At 38.1% G+C, this 12,965-nt stretch overlaps 1 protein-coding gene across 1 annotated transcript in view; it reads left to right on the plus strand.

Moving 5' to 3' along the window:
- The first annotated feature begins 3,442 nt into the window (after nt 1–3,442).
- Nucleotides 3,443–12,965, plus strand: part of LOC103040198 (butyrophilin-like protein 2) — a 275,510-nt gene continuing 265,987 nt past the window's right edge. The window contains exons 1-2 of the mRNA XM_049464769.1: nt 3,443–3,515; nt 3,979–4,323. Coding sequence (XP_049320726.1) covers nt 3,464–3,515; nt 3,979–4,323 — 397 coding nt within the window. The 5' untranslated portion in view covers nt 3,443–3,463. The remainder of the gene's footprint in view (nt 3,516–3,978; nt 4,324–12,965) is intronic.

The raw sequence follows: 12,965 nt of genomic DNA on the forward strand, positions 1-12,965 counted from the left end.
TAATTTAACTAACTATCCTAGCTTTAATTTAACTAGCTAATCTAGCTTTAATTTAACTAGCTAATCTAGCTTAAATTTCACTAGTTTACCTAGCTTTAATTTAACTAGCTAATCTAGCTTTAATTTAACTAACTATCCTAGCTTTAATTTAACTAGCTAATCTAGCTTTAATTTAACTAACTATCCTAGCTTTAATTTAACTAGCTAATCTAGCTTTAATTTAACTAACTGTCCTAGCTTTAATTTAACTAGCTAATCTAGCTTTAATTTAACTAACTATCCTAGCTTTAATTTAACTAGCTAATCTAGCTTTAATTTAACTAACTGTCCTAGCTTTAATTTAACTAGCTAATCTAGCTTTAATTTAACTAACTATCCTAGCTTTAATTTAACTAGCTAATCTAGCTTTAATTTAACTAACTATCCTAGCTTTAATTTAACTAGCTAATCTAGCTTTAATTTAACTAACTATCCTAGCTTTAATTTAACTTGCTAATCTAGCTTTAATTTAACTAACTGTCCTAGCTTTAATTTAACTAGCTAATCTAGCTTTAATTTAACTAGCTAACCTAACTTCATTTAACTAACTATCCTAGCTTTAATTTAACTAGCTAATCTAGCTTTAATTTAACTAGCTAATCTAGCTTTAATTTAACTAGCTAACCTAGCTTTAATTTAACTAGCTAATCTAGCTTTAATTTAACTAACTATCCTAGCTTTAATTTAACTAGCTAATCTAGCTTTAATTTAACTAACTATCCTAGCTGTAATTTAACTAGCTAATCTAGCTTTAATTTAACTAACTGTCCTAGCTTTAATTTAACTAGCTAATCTAGCTTTAATTTAACTAGCTAACCTAACTTCATTTAACTAACTATCCTAGCTTTAATTTAACTAGCTAATCTAGCTTTAATTTAACTAGCTAATCTAGCTTTAATTTAACTAGCTAATCTAGCTTTAATTTAACTAACTATCCTAGCTTTAATTTAACTAGCTAATCTATCTTAAATTTAACTAGCTAACCTAACTTCATTTAACTAACTATCCTAGCTTTAATTTAACTAGCTAATCTAGCTTTAATTTAACTAGCTAATCTAGCTTTAATTTAACTAGCTAACCTAGCTTTAATTTAACTAACTATCCTAGCTTTAATTTAACTAGCTAATCTAGCTTTAATTTAACTAGCTAATCTAGCTTTAATTTAACTAGCTAATCTAGCTTTAATTTAACTAGCTATCCTAGCTGTAATTTAACTAGCTAATCTAGCTTTAATTTAACTAGCTAATCTAGCTTTAATTTAACTAACTATCCTAGCTTTAATTTAACTAACTACCCTAGCTTTAATTTAACTAGCTAATCTAGCTTTAATTTAACTAACTATCCTAGCTTTAATTTAACTAGCTAATCTAGCTTTAATTTAACTAGCTAATCTAGCTTTAATTTAACTAACTATCCTAGCTTTAATTTAACTAACTATCCTAGCTTTAATTTAACTAGCTAATCTAGCTTTAATTTAACCAGCTAATCTAGCTTTAATTTAACTAGCTAACCTAGCTTTAATTTAACTAACCTAGCTGTAGGTTTACTAGCTAACCTAGCTTTAATTGAACTAACTAACCTATCTTTAATTTAACTAACCTAACTTTAATTTAACTAACCTAGCTGTAAGTTTACTAGCTAACCTAGATTAAATTTAACTAACCTACCTTTAATTTAACTAACCTACCTTTAATTTAACTAACTAACCTAGCTTTAATTTAACTAACCTAGCTGTAAGTTTACTAGCTAACCTAGATTAAATTTAACTAACCTACCTTTAATTTAACTAACTAACCTACCCTTAATTTAACTAGATAACCTAGCTTTAATTTAACTAGCCATCTTTAAAATATGTTATAACTAGCTTACCTAGTTATCTAGCGTTCTCCCATGAAATAGCTATGCTGTACATTATTAAACTATCACAGTTTAAATTAAGCGTGTTACGAATGGGTTCCAATGGGTTCCATTCAACTTGTGTTTAATCTAAGAGTATTCTGACCCACTTGTAACTAAGTAGCATTGGGTTGCTGGTGATTATTGTTTGTTTATTTCTTTTTTTCTTCCTTTTTTATTAGGTGAAACTGGGGAGGGAAGGCACTGTCTCAGCTCATTGTTGGAAGACTGCAAAAGCAAAAGTTACAGCCAGCGGGAAGGCACGAGTGCTGCTGATGGAACTCTTTAATGTTGATGTTCTCCTGAACTTTAAACATACCTTTATCTGTTTTTGTATTATACATATAGTAGTATATAGTAGTATATATTCTTGAATATATAGTAAAGTGTATTGTTAAATATGTAATAAAATACATTGTGATATATGTGGTTATATATGGTATGTGTATTATAGATAGTAATATTTATCATATATGGAAATATGTATGAATAAATATATAATTCAGTGTATTGTAAAATATACGTTCAGTACAACCCAATATATGTGATAATATGTAGTAGTTATATAGTAATATATATGGTTAAATATATAATCAAGCATATTGCTATATATAAAACTAAATATATTAACGTACATGAGTAAATATTAAGTAAGTATTTTATATATTACATTCCCATATATACAATATATATATATATATATATATATATATAAGCAGCAATTTCTTATGTATTTTTCAATATATTGAAATATATTAATTACTACATAACACTGTATATTAGCCTAAAGATTTTCAGTATTTTTTGTAAATCTAATATCTGATATTTTTTTTCAGTCACATATTAATCAGTAGCACATACTGTATCCATGAAAAATATTGAAGTTGTTGAATCCTTCCAATTAACCAGTAAATTGTGAAATTAAGTAATTCCATATATTGACAGTTAATATATTCTATATTAACTTATAATCTTTCCGTAAGGGATGTCTGACTTTAATTTATTCATTTTCATGCAATTTTTATTTATTATTACTTTTGTCAAATTCAAGTTAATTCTGTGACCATTATGGGGTTTTTCTTTCATTAACCAAGGGGTACAAACTATTTTGTCCACATGTGCAAGAGAAGCTATTTTTTTATATGTGTGTATGTGTACTGAAGTCTCTCCCACAAGAGTTCAGTAGTAGAGTGTGACCTCCAGGGAGAAGAGGGGTAAGCTCGGACTGTTATAATGTGTAAAAAGAAAATGGTGGATATTTTATTAAATTTCTCCCCTCCTGTAATATCCCGGGTACTAAGTAACGTTACATGAGAAGACTCTTCTGTTGATGCTTTAAAACAAACAAAAAAACACTAAAACAATCCCTCCTTCCGCTGATTGGCCGGTTCGAGTTTTTAGCTGTTATATGATTGGCTATAATCGCCCTAAAGATTGACAGCCGCTCTCGGGCCCCGCCCACTGCTGGCTAGAGTGAAAGTAAAGCAGTTTTTGGTTGTTCGGCAGAGTTTCTCTCCCTCGAGTAAAGATGAGTTTATCTATCTGCGTTTATCTGTCAGGACTCTTACTATCCTGTTCCGGTAGGTATATTTAAACTTGACTTCTTTCTGCTGTAATTTATTAAATAACAGAGCAGAAGATCATGCCTATACAGCTCCTTACCACCTTAAATACTCTCTTCACTACTGTCTATAACTGTCATTACAGCTGAGTATATGTACAGAAAGCAGGGTTTAAAAACGAGATAAGCATCTAAAATAAAGAGTAAACAACTGTGGTGGTGTTATGCATTAATCTAAATCAATAAAGATGTAAAAAAATAATACACTTTATTCACAGTAGAGGACAGAAATTAGACTATATATGGGATTATATTTTTAAAATGTGTTTTTTGTTCATTTTAGTAAAACAAAATTAAAGTAAGAAGTGCCAAACTTTTTGTGGTGCCATAACAAAAATACCATGTACATCAGGATCTTTGTGTAGCTAATTTTTTGTAGGTGATAAATGTTAGTCTGTTGACCTTGTTTTATTTTCTCTTAGGGCTCCATGTTTTAGGTCCTACTGGTCCTCTGACTGTGAAGTTGGGGGGCTCACTGATGCTACCCTGTTATACTGAAACCCTCATACCCCTGGAGGAGCTGGAGGTGGACTGGATGAGAACTGACTCTGAATCTTTAGTGCATTTATTCCAAGATGGAGAAATTCGACCAGAGTCTCAGAACCAGGCTTACAGTGGAAGAGCCAGTTTCTTTACTGAGGAGATCAAGCACGGAAACTTCTCCCTCCTGCTCACAAATATAACCACTGAAGATGCAGGAGTTTACAACTGTTCTGTTCACAGACAAGATGAATCTGCTCAAACTTCAGTTCAAATAAAGGAGATCGGTGAGTGGTATAATTTTATTTGTCGCACAGTATAAAACTATTAGTATGTAAAATGGGCTGTAAAATCATATGAACTAGGAAAAGTTCTGTGGAACTGACACCAATAAATCCAGAATTCCTGGTATTTTGTTTATCTAGTGTGTGATTCATCTTCTTCAGTAACACAGATGCAGTATTGTGGAAGATTGTCTTGTGATATATCAAGTATCAGACAGTCACAGCATTGTTATATAATTGTGGAGAAATGTAATAATGTAACGTAATAATATCATACCATTAGATGACAAACAACAAGGCTGTCCAAATGTATGCACCTACCTAATTTTGTTAAAGTAAATATTGTACACTTTCTGTAATTCCTATAAACTTAATTTCACTTCTCAAATGTCACTGTGTTTATCTGCTATAAGATATATTTAACTGAAATAGATGATCCCAACAATCAATAATTCATAAAGAAAAACTTATGAAAATTATCAGCTGTGACCAAAGCTTTTTATACTACTCCTACACTAAAGGTGTACAAACTAGTTTTGGTTAGATTCTGACATGGCCCAGCACGATTGCCCCCTCTCCCCCTCCTCCTCTTCCATATCTATGAGGAACAGTTCCTCACAAAAATTAGTGAAGTTATCATAAATAAACACACATGCGCAGTTCAGATCAGGCAGATAATGCAGACTTTATTTACTTTGAGGCTTATTTAGAGGGGTTTTGGCTACACTGATACACGGCTATCTCACATGCCCAATAGACTGATTATGTTACTCAGTAATGGGAGAACATTTTTACAGAGGCAGCTCTAGACTTTTTGCACTGGTGCGCCTATTTTTGACTATTTTTGTTGTTGCACCAGCACACAATTTTGACTGCATTTAACACAGGTTTCACAGTTTCACAGGTTCCATTTTTAACCACTGTCTATATAGGCAACATTTACCTGAAAATGATTAACCAACAATCTACTCAACATAAAGCTATTTTTTATTTTTTAGAAGCACAAAGAAAGGTAACTTACTGAAAAAGTGTTGGTGCTTAAAGTCTTAGGATAAAGAAAATAAAAAGAAAATATAAAAGTGTTTTAAGGGCTTTAAACTGAACATATCGTGTCTGATAGACTATACTCCATTGCAGTCAAATGCCCATCCGATGGCCAATTCCTGTAGCTTGTCCTTTTCAGTTCAGAGCTGGACAAAAGTTATATCACAATATTCTTCTTAATTTCAGTCGATATGATAACATTTTAATATTGATATGAACAGTATAAATGCCACGCTCTGTGATGTAAATGCAGTGAACTGATGCCTATTGTCACGTCCTGGTCTTGTTTCATGTCTCTGTGTTATTCCCACGTGACCTGTGCTCTTTTGTGTCTCTTGTCAGTAGATTTCCACCACGTGTTTCTCATTTGTAGCTCCGCCCCTTCCCCAGGTATTTCCAATTCTAGTGTGTTTTATGTTAGTATATTAGCCCTCCTCTGCCACTTTGTCTCCATCGGTCTTTGCACTAACCTCTGTTGTTTTGTCTCTCTGTGTTTCTCCGTGTCTCATAGCCCTAGTCGTTGCTCCTCAGTTTATATCTTGTGTATGTTTCTAGTTTCTTGTTTCATTCCTCGTTTCCCCAGTTCCCTGCTTAGTGTTTAGTTCCTTGTTCCTTCCCTGTATATATCCCTGCCTTGTTTAGTTTTGTATTTATTTACTCCCGGTTTGTTTATATCATTAATACTTCTTGTTTGTTTAGTTTATGTTCTCTGATTTGTTTTGGTTAATGGTTATTTGTGTATCTTTGTTTCGTGTTACTTATTCCTTGTTTCTTTGTTATTTATTTAATAAATTATTTATTTATTTCGCCCTTACCTGCACTTGCGTCCGCTTTCCTCGTCTCCCTGCCTGGGTCACCTTCCTGACACCTATGTCTTATAACAAAAGTAACTGGAGCTGTAATAACTGTTTATCTCTTAGAACACTAGACCAATGTATGGGTTCATGGCTACTCAAAAATGTCTTAAAGAATAACTTTTACATTACAAGATAAAATATGTGTCAGGAATGACCCAGGCAGGGAGACGAGGAGGCGGACACAAGTGCAGGTAGGGACGAAAACGAATAATTTAATAAATATATATATAAATAACAAAGATAAACAAATAACAAAGAACACGTAATAATAAAGTAAACCAAAACAAACGAGAGGAACTAGTGAACATAAACTCAACAAACAAGAAGTACTAAAAAAATATAAATACAAAGAGGGAGTAAATAAACAAAGAAACAAACAAAGCTAAGAACATAAACAAGGAATAAACAAGAAACTAGAAACTACCAAAAATACCAAGAAATAACCAAAACTAAACAGGGCAGGGATATATACAAGGAATATACTAGAAACAAAACACTAAGCAGAGGACTGGGAAACGAGGAAATAAACAAGAAACTAGAAAACATACACAAGAGATTAACTGAGGTAAACACGGGCAATGACTAGGGCTATGAAACACGGAAGAACACGGAGAGACAAAACAGGGGAAGGTGCAAAGACCGACGGAGGACAAGGTGGCAGAGGAGGGCTATTTATAGTAACATAAAACACACTAGAATTGGAAACACCTGGGGAAGGGGCGGAGCTACAAATGAGAAACACATGGTGGAAATCTACTGACAGGAGACACAGAGAGGCACAGGTCACGTGGGGAAGACACACAGAGACATGAGACAGAGCTAAGACATGACAATATGTTGCTCTGTAAAATTAATATATACCAGCTAGTGCTGGGCGATATGGCCAAAAAAAATCTTCAATTTTCGATTTTAATCTCAACTCAACTCAACTCAACTTTATTTATAGAGCACTTTAAAAACAACAACAGCTGCAACAAAGTGCTGTACATAGCAAACTATAAGATAAAAAAAAAAAAAAACACTAGAAACAATAAGACAAATTAAAATATAGGTATCAATAAAAATAAATTGTATTAGATAAATATATGAGCCAAGTAAAGTAAAAGTTAAACAAAATAAAATAATAAAAACAGAAAAAAAAATAAATAAATAAATAAATATATAAAACAAGAACAAAGTCTTAAATTTGGTTAAAAGCCAAGGAATAAAAATGAGTCTTTAGCCTGGTTTTAAACGTGGACAGTGACGGGGCTTGTCTGACAAAGTGGTAGGCCATTCCACAGTTTAGGAGCTGCAACTGAAAAAGCTCTATCCCCTCTAAGCTTGCGCTTTGACCTCGGCACCTCCAGGAGCAGCTGATCAGCTGACCTAAGGTACCGAGCAGGGGAGTGGGGGCAGAGCAGCTCAGTGAGGTAAGGTGGAGCGAGTCCATTTAAAGATTTAAAAGCAAATAAAAGAATCTTAAACTGAACTCTAGAATGGGAGTAATGTGCTCTCTCTTGCTGCTGTCTTTCTGCTTTAGTGGCATGTAAATCTGGCTATCATCAGCATAACAATGAAAGGAGACACCATGTTTTCTCAGAATGGAGCCCAATGGGAGCAGATAGAGTGAAAATAGGAGAGGTCCTAAAATTGAGCCCTGTGGAACCCCATATGACAGTGGAGCTAAGGAGGATTCAGAGCCAGCAAAACGAACACACCAAGTTCTGTCAGACAGATAGGACCTGAACCATTCCAGAGCACTACCACAAATGCCCACTAGGTGCTGCAGACGGGAAACTAAAATGCTATGGTCAACTGTGTCAAATGCTGCAGTTAAATCCAGCAGAATAAGAATAGCATGGTCCCCTGAATCATTGGCCAGGAGGATATCGTTATAAACCCTAAGCAACGCTGACTCTGTACTATGTAGGGTTTTAAAACCAGATTGAAAAAATTCAAGAGTATTATGCTCGTCCAGAAAAGATTTCCGCTGAGCATTAACAACTTTCTCTAAGATTTTCGAAATAAAAGGGAGCTTGGAGATCGGTCTATAGTTTGCCAATATAGTTTAGTCAAGGCCAGGTTTCTTGAGCAGGGGTTGCACTACAGCATGTTTAAAACTCGAAGGAACAACACCAGAGGTCAGACTGCTGTTAATAATGGCCATAACCTGCGGCCCTATACTATGTATAACCTCTTTAAAAAAGTGAGGAGGCACCACATCACAGGGAGAACCTGAAGGCTTTGTATGACCCACCATATCCTTCAAGTGTGACAGAGTCACAGGCTCAAACCTATCAAGCCCAGCCAGGCTGGGGGCAGAGACAGAGGAGTCAGAGGCAGGAGCTGTGATAGGAGCTCTTGCAGTGGCAACCTTATCAATAAAAAAGTGCAGTTGTTGCACATTTCAGGGTCTGCTTCCAAGCAGATGGGCTGAGGGGGCTTAAGAACAGAGTTAATGGTTTTAAATAACACCCGTGGGTTATGACGATTTGCCATAATAATGTTTGATAAGTGCTCCCTTTTAGCTTCTTTGATTGTGTTCTGATAAGTTCGCCAGCTATCCTTTAAAATGTGAAAAGAGACCTGCAGCTTGTCTTTTTTCCATCTGCACATTCCCGCCTCGCCTCACGAGCTCGGTCATTAAACCATGGCTCAGGTTTAACTGTAGGCTGTCTGGTTTTTAACGGAGCCACTGAGTCTAGTATGGTTCGGCAGGATTGGTTGAACCAGGAGCTGAGCTCCTCCGTATGAACAGGGGCAGAGTCAGGAGTGGGGCAGAGCTGATCGAAGGCAGTGGAAAATTGACCGGCAGAGGACGGATTAAAACTCCGACAGAGCCGAGCGGGAGCGCACAATTTAACTGCAGCATGGTATAAAACAACATCAAATAAAACAGGCATGTGATCAGAAACCCCACTATCACAGATCTCAACGTTTGAAACAGACAAGCCGTGAGAAAGAACAAGATCCAGAGTATGGCCATGTTCATGTGTGGGACCCGACACACACTGCACTAGATTAAAAGAGTCAATGATGTTTAAAAAGTCCTTCACCAGAGGTTTATCAGGACAGCAGACATGAATGTTAAAATCCCCGACAATAAGGACGCGATCGTAGTTTGGCATAAGTACAGCAAGAAAAGTCCTTGTTGTATTTGGGGGGTCGGTAAATAACAGCGCAAAGGACCGGGTCAGAGCGACCCACCTCAAATAGAGTGACTTCAAAGCTGGATATTGAAGCTGATACAGAGCGCTGTTTACATTTAAAGTCATTTCTAAATACTGTTGCCGTTCCTCCACCACGACCTGACGCCCGCGGGGAATTAAAATAATTACAGCCAGCCGGTAAAAGTTCATTGAGAGCGCTGTACTCACCGGCACTAATCCAGGTCTCTGTCACACAGAGGAAATCCAGGCAGCAAGAGTAAAATAAGTCCTTCAGGATAAAATTTTTATTTGCCAGTGATCTGGTGTTCACCAGCCCGATCCTGGCAGGAGCTGAGGAGTGGGGTTCGGCGTGTCTGGGAGCCCAGCGCAGCGTCCTCAAGTTGCGGGGATTCACCCCGCGCTGGCGGAGCCGAGGAGAGCAGGAGCGGCGGGGCCGGAAATCTTCGCCCAAGCCGACGACAGGTATCAGGCAGGTGTTGATGGGTTCCAGAAAACGCCAGGACACGACGAATGGAATAATTAATCCAGGTCTTGTCTGAGAGATGAAAGAGGTGTGTGCCAGGCAGAACTTTAGCCTCACCTGTCGACCGCCACGTTTACCGCGACGGCGGCGATGCTTACGCCGGGGCGTTTGAGTCGAGGCCCGATACAGGTGGATTGGTATCCCCGCCAGGAGCAGGGGCAGAGTATTTTGTCCTCCTTGGCAAAACGCACGTATATCACTGACATTTTGTCTCAGATCCAACAAAGACTGGCGGTCATACACCAACAGAGACTCAATAAGTGATGTTCCGAAGCTTAATAGCACTAACACCGCCAAACAGAGAGAGAGTAGACGGCCAGCCACGCACACCGACGCCATCTTGGATCACACTCTGCTGTCAACACAATCTAATAGTTCACTAATATGTTTTCTGCTCAATCAATATGAAAAATCTTGTGTTAAATTGGTGGTTAGATTAGTAGGTTCTGGGGTTTGATAACAGATGGATGGTGCTGTATTGCTTAGATTAGTAGGTTCTGGGGTTTGATAATAGATGGATGCAGCTGTGCTGGCTGGATTAGTAGGTTCTGGGGTTTGATAACAGATGGATGGCGCTGTGCTGGTTAGATTAGTAGGTTCTGGGGTTTGATAACAGATGGATGGCGCTGTGCTGGTTAGATTAGTAGGTTCTGGGGTTTGATAACAGATGGATGGCGCTGTGCTGGTTAGATTAGTAGGTTCTGGGGTTTGATAACAGATGGATGGTGCTGTGCTGGTTATATTACTAGGTTCTGGGGTTTGATAACAGATGGATGGTGCTGTGCTGGTTAGATTAGTAGGTTCTGGGGTTTGATAACAGATGGATGGCGCTGTGCTGGTTTGATTAGTAGGTTCTGGGGTTTGATAATAGATGGATGGCGCTGTGCTGGTTACATTAGTAGGTTCTGTGGTTTGATAACTGATGGATGGCGCTGTGCTGGTTTGATAAGTAGGTTTTGGGGTTTGATAACAGATGGATGGAGCTGTGCTGGTTAGATTAGTAGGTTCTGGGGTTTGATAACAGATGGATGGTGCTGTGCTGGTTAGATTAGTAGGTTCTAGGATTTGATAACAGATGGATGGAGCTGTGCTGGTTAGATTAGTAGGTTCTGGGGTTTGATAACAGATGGATGGAGCTGTGCTGGTTAGATTAGTAGGTTCTGGGGTTTGATAACAGATGGATGGTGCTGTGCTGGTTAGATTAGTAGGTTCTAGGATTTGATAACAGATGGATGGAGCTGTGCTGGTTAGATTAGTAGGTTCTGGGGTTTGATAACAGATGGATGGAGCTGTGCTGGTTAGATTAGTAGGTTCTGGGGTTTGATAACAGATGGATGGTGCTGTGCTGGTTAGATTAGTAGGTTCTGGGGTTTGATAACAGATGGATGGAGCTGTGCTGGTTAGATTAGTAGGTTCTGGGGTTTGATAACTGATAGATGGCGCTGTGCTGGTTTGATTAGTAGGTTCTGATGTTTGATAACAGATGGATGGCGCTGTGCTGGTTAGATTAGTAGGTTCTGATGTTTGATAACAGATGGATGGCGCTGTGCTGGTTAGATTAGTAGGTTCTGTTTGAGTCGAGGCCCGATACAGGTGGATTGGTATCCCCGCCAGGAGCAGGGGCAGAGTATTTTGTCCTCCTTGGCAAAACGCACGTATATCACTGACATTTTGTCTCAGATCCAACAAAGACTGGCGGTCATACACCAACAGAGACTCAATAAGTGATGTTCCGAAGCTTAATAGCACTAACACCGCCAAACAGAGAGAGAGTAGACGGCCAGCCACGCACACCGACGCCATCTTGGATCACACTCTGCTGTCAACACAATCTAATAGTTCACTAATATGTTTTCTGCTCAATCAATATGAAAAATCTTGTGTTAAATTGGTGGTTAGATTAGTAGGTTCTGCGGTTTGATAACAGATGGATGGTGCTGTATTGCTTAGATTAGTAGGTTCTGGGGTTTGATAATAGATGGATGCAGCTGTGCTGGCTGGATTAGTAGGTTCTGGGGTTTGATAACAGATGGATGGCGCTGTGCTGGTTAGATTAGTAGGTTCTGGGGTTTGATAACAGATGGATGGCGCTGTGCTGGTTAGATTAGTAGGTTCTGGGGTTTGATAACAGATGGATGGTGCTGTGCTGGTTAGATTAGTAGGTTCTGGGGTTTGATAACAGATGGATGGCGCTGTGCTGGTTTGATTAGTAGGTTCTGGGGTTTGATAATAGATGGATGGCGCTGTGCTGGTTACATTAGTAGGTTCTGTGGTTTGATAACTGATGGATGGCGCTGTGCTGGTTTGATAAGTATATTTTGGGGTTTGATAACAGATGGATGGAGCTGTGCTGGTTAGATTAGTAGGTTCTGGGGTTTGATAACAGATGGATGGTGCTGTGCTGGTTAGATTAGTAGGTTCTAGGATTTGATAACAGATGGATGGAGCTGTGCTGGTTAGATTAGTAGGTTCTGGGGTTTGATAACAGATGGATGGAGCTGTGCTGGTTAGATTAGTAGGTTCTGGGGTTTGATAACAGATGGATGGTGCTGTGCTGGTTAGATTAGTAGGTTCTAGGATTTGATAACAGATGGATGGAGCTGTGCTGGTTAGATTAGTAGGTTCTGGGGTTTGATAACAGATGGATGGAGCTGTGCTGGTTAGATTAGTAGGTTCTGGGGTTTGATAACAGATGGATGGTGCTGTGCTGGTTAGATTAGTAGGTTCTGGGGTTTGATAACAGATGGATGGAGCTGTGCTGGTTAGATTAGTAGGTTCTGGGGTTTGATAACTGATAGATGGCGCTGTGCTGGTTTGATTAGTAGGTTCTGATGTTTGATAACAGATGGATGGCGCTGTGCTGGTTAGATTAGTAGGTTCTGATGTTTGATAACAGATGGATGGCGCTGTGCTGGTTAGATTAGTAGGTTCTGGGGTTTGATAACAGATGGATGGTGCTGTGCTGGTTAGATTAGTAGGTTCTGGGGTTTGATAATAGATGGATGGCGCTGTGCTGGTTAGATTAGTAGGTTCTGGGGTTTGATAACAGATGAATGGCGCTGTGCTGGT

Source organism: Astyanax mexicanus, chromosome 15, assembly GCF_023375975.1.
Source record: "Astyanax mexicanus isolate ESR-SI-001 chromosome 15, AstMex3_surface, whole genome shotgun sequence".
Classification (NCBI taxonomy): Eukaryota; Metazoa; Chordata; class Actinopteri; order Characiformes; family Acestrorhamphidae; genus Astyanax; species Astyanax mexicanus.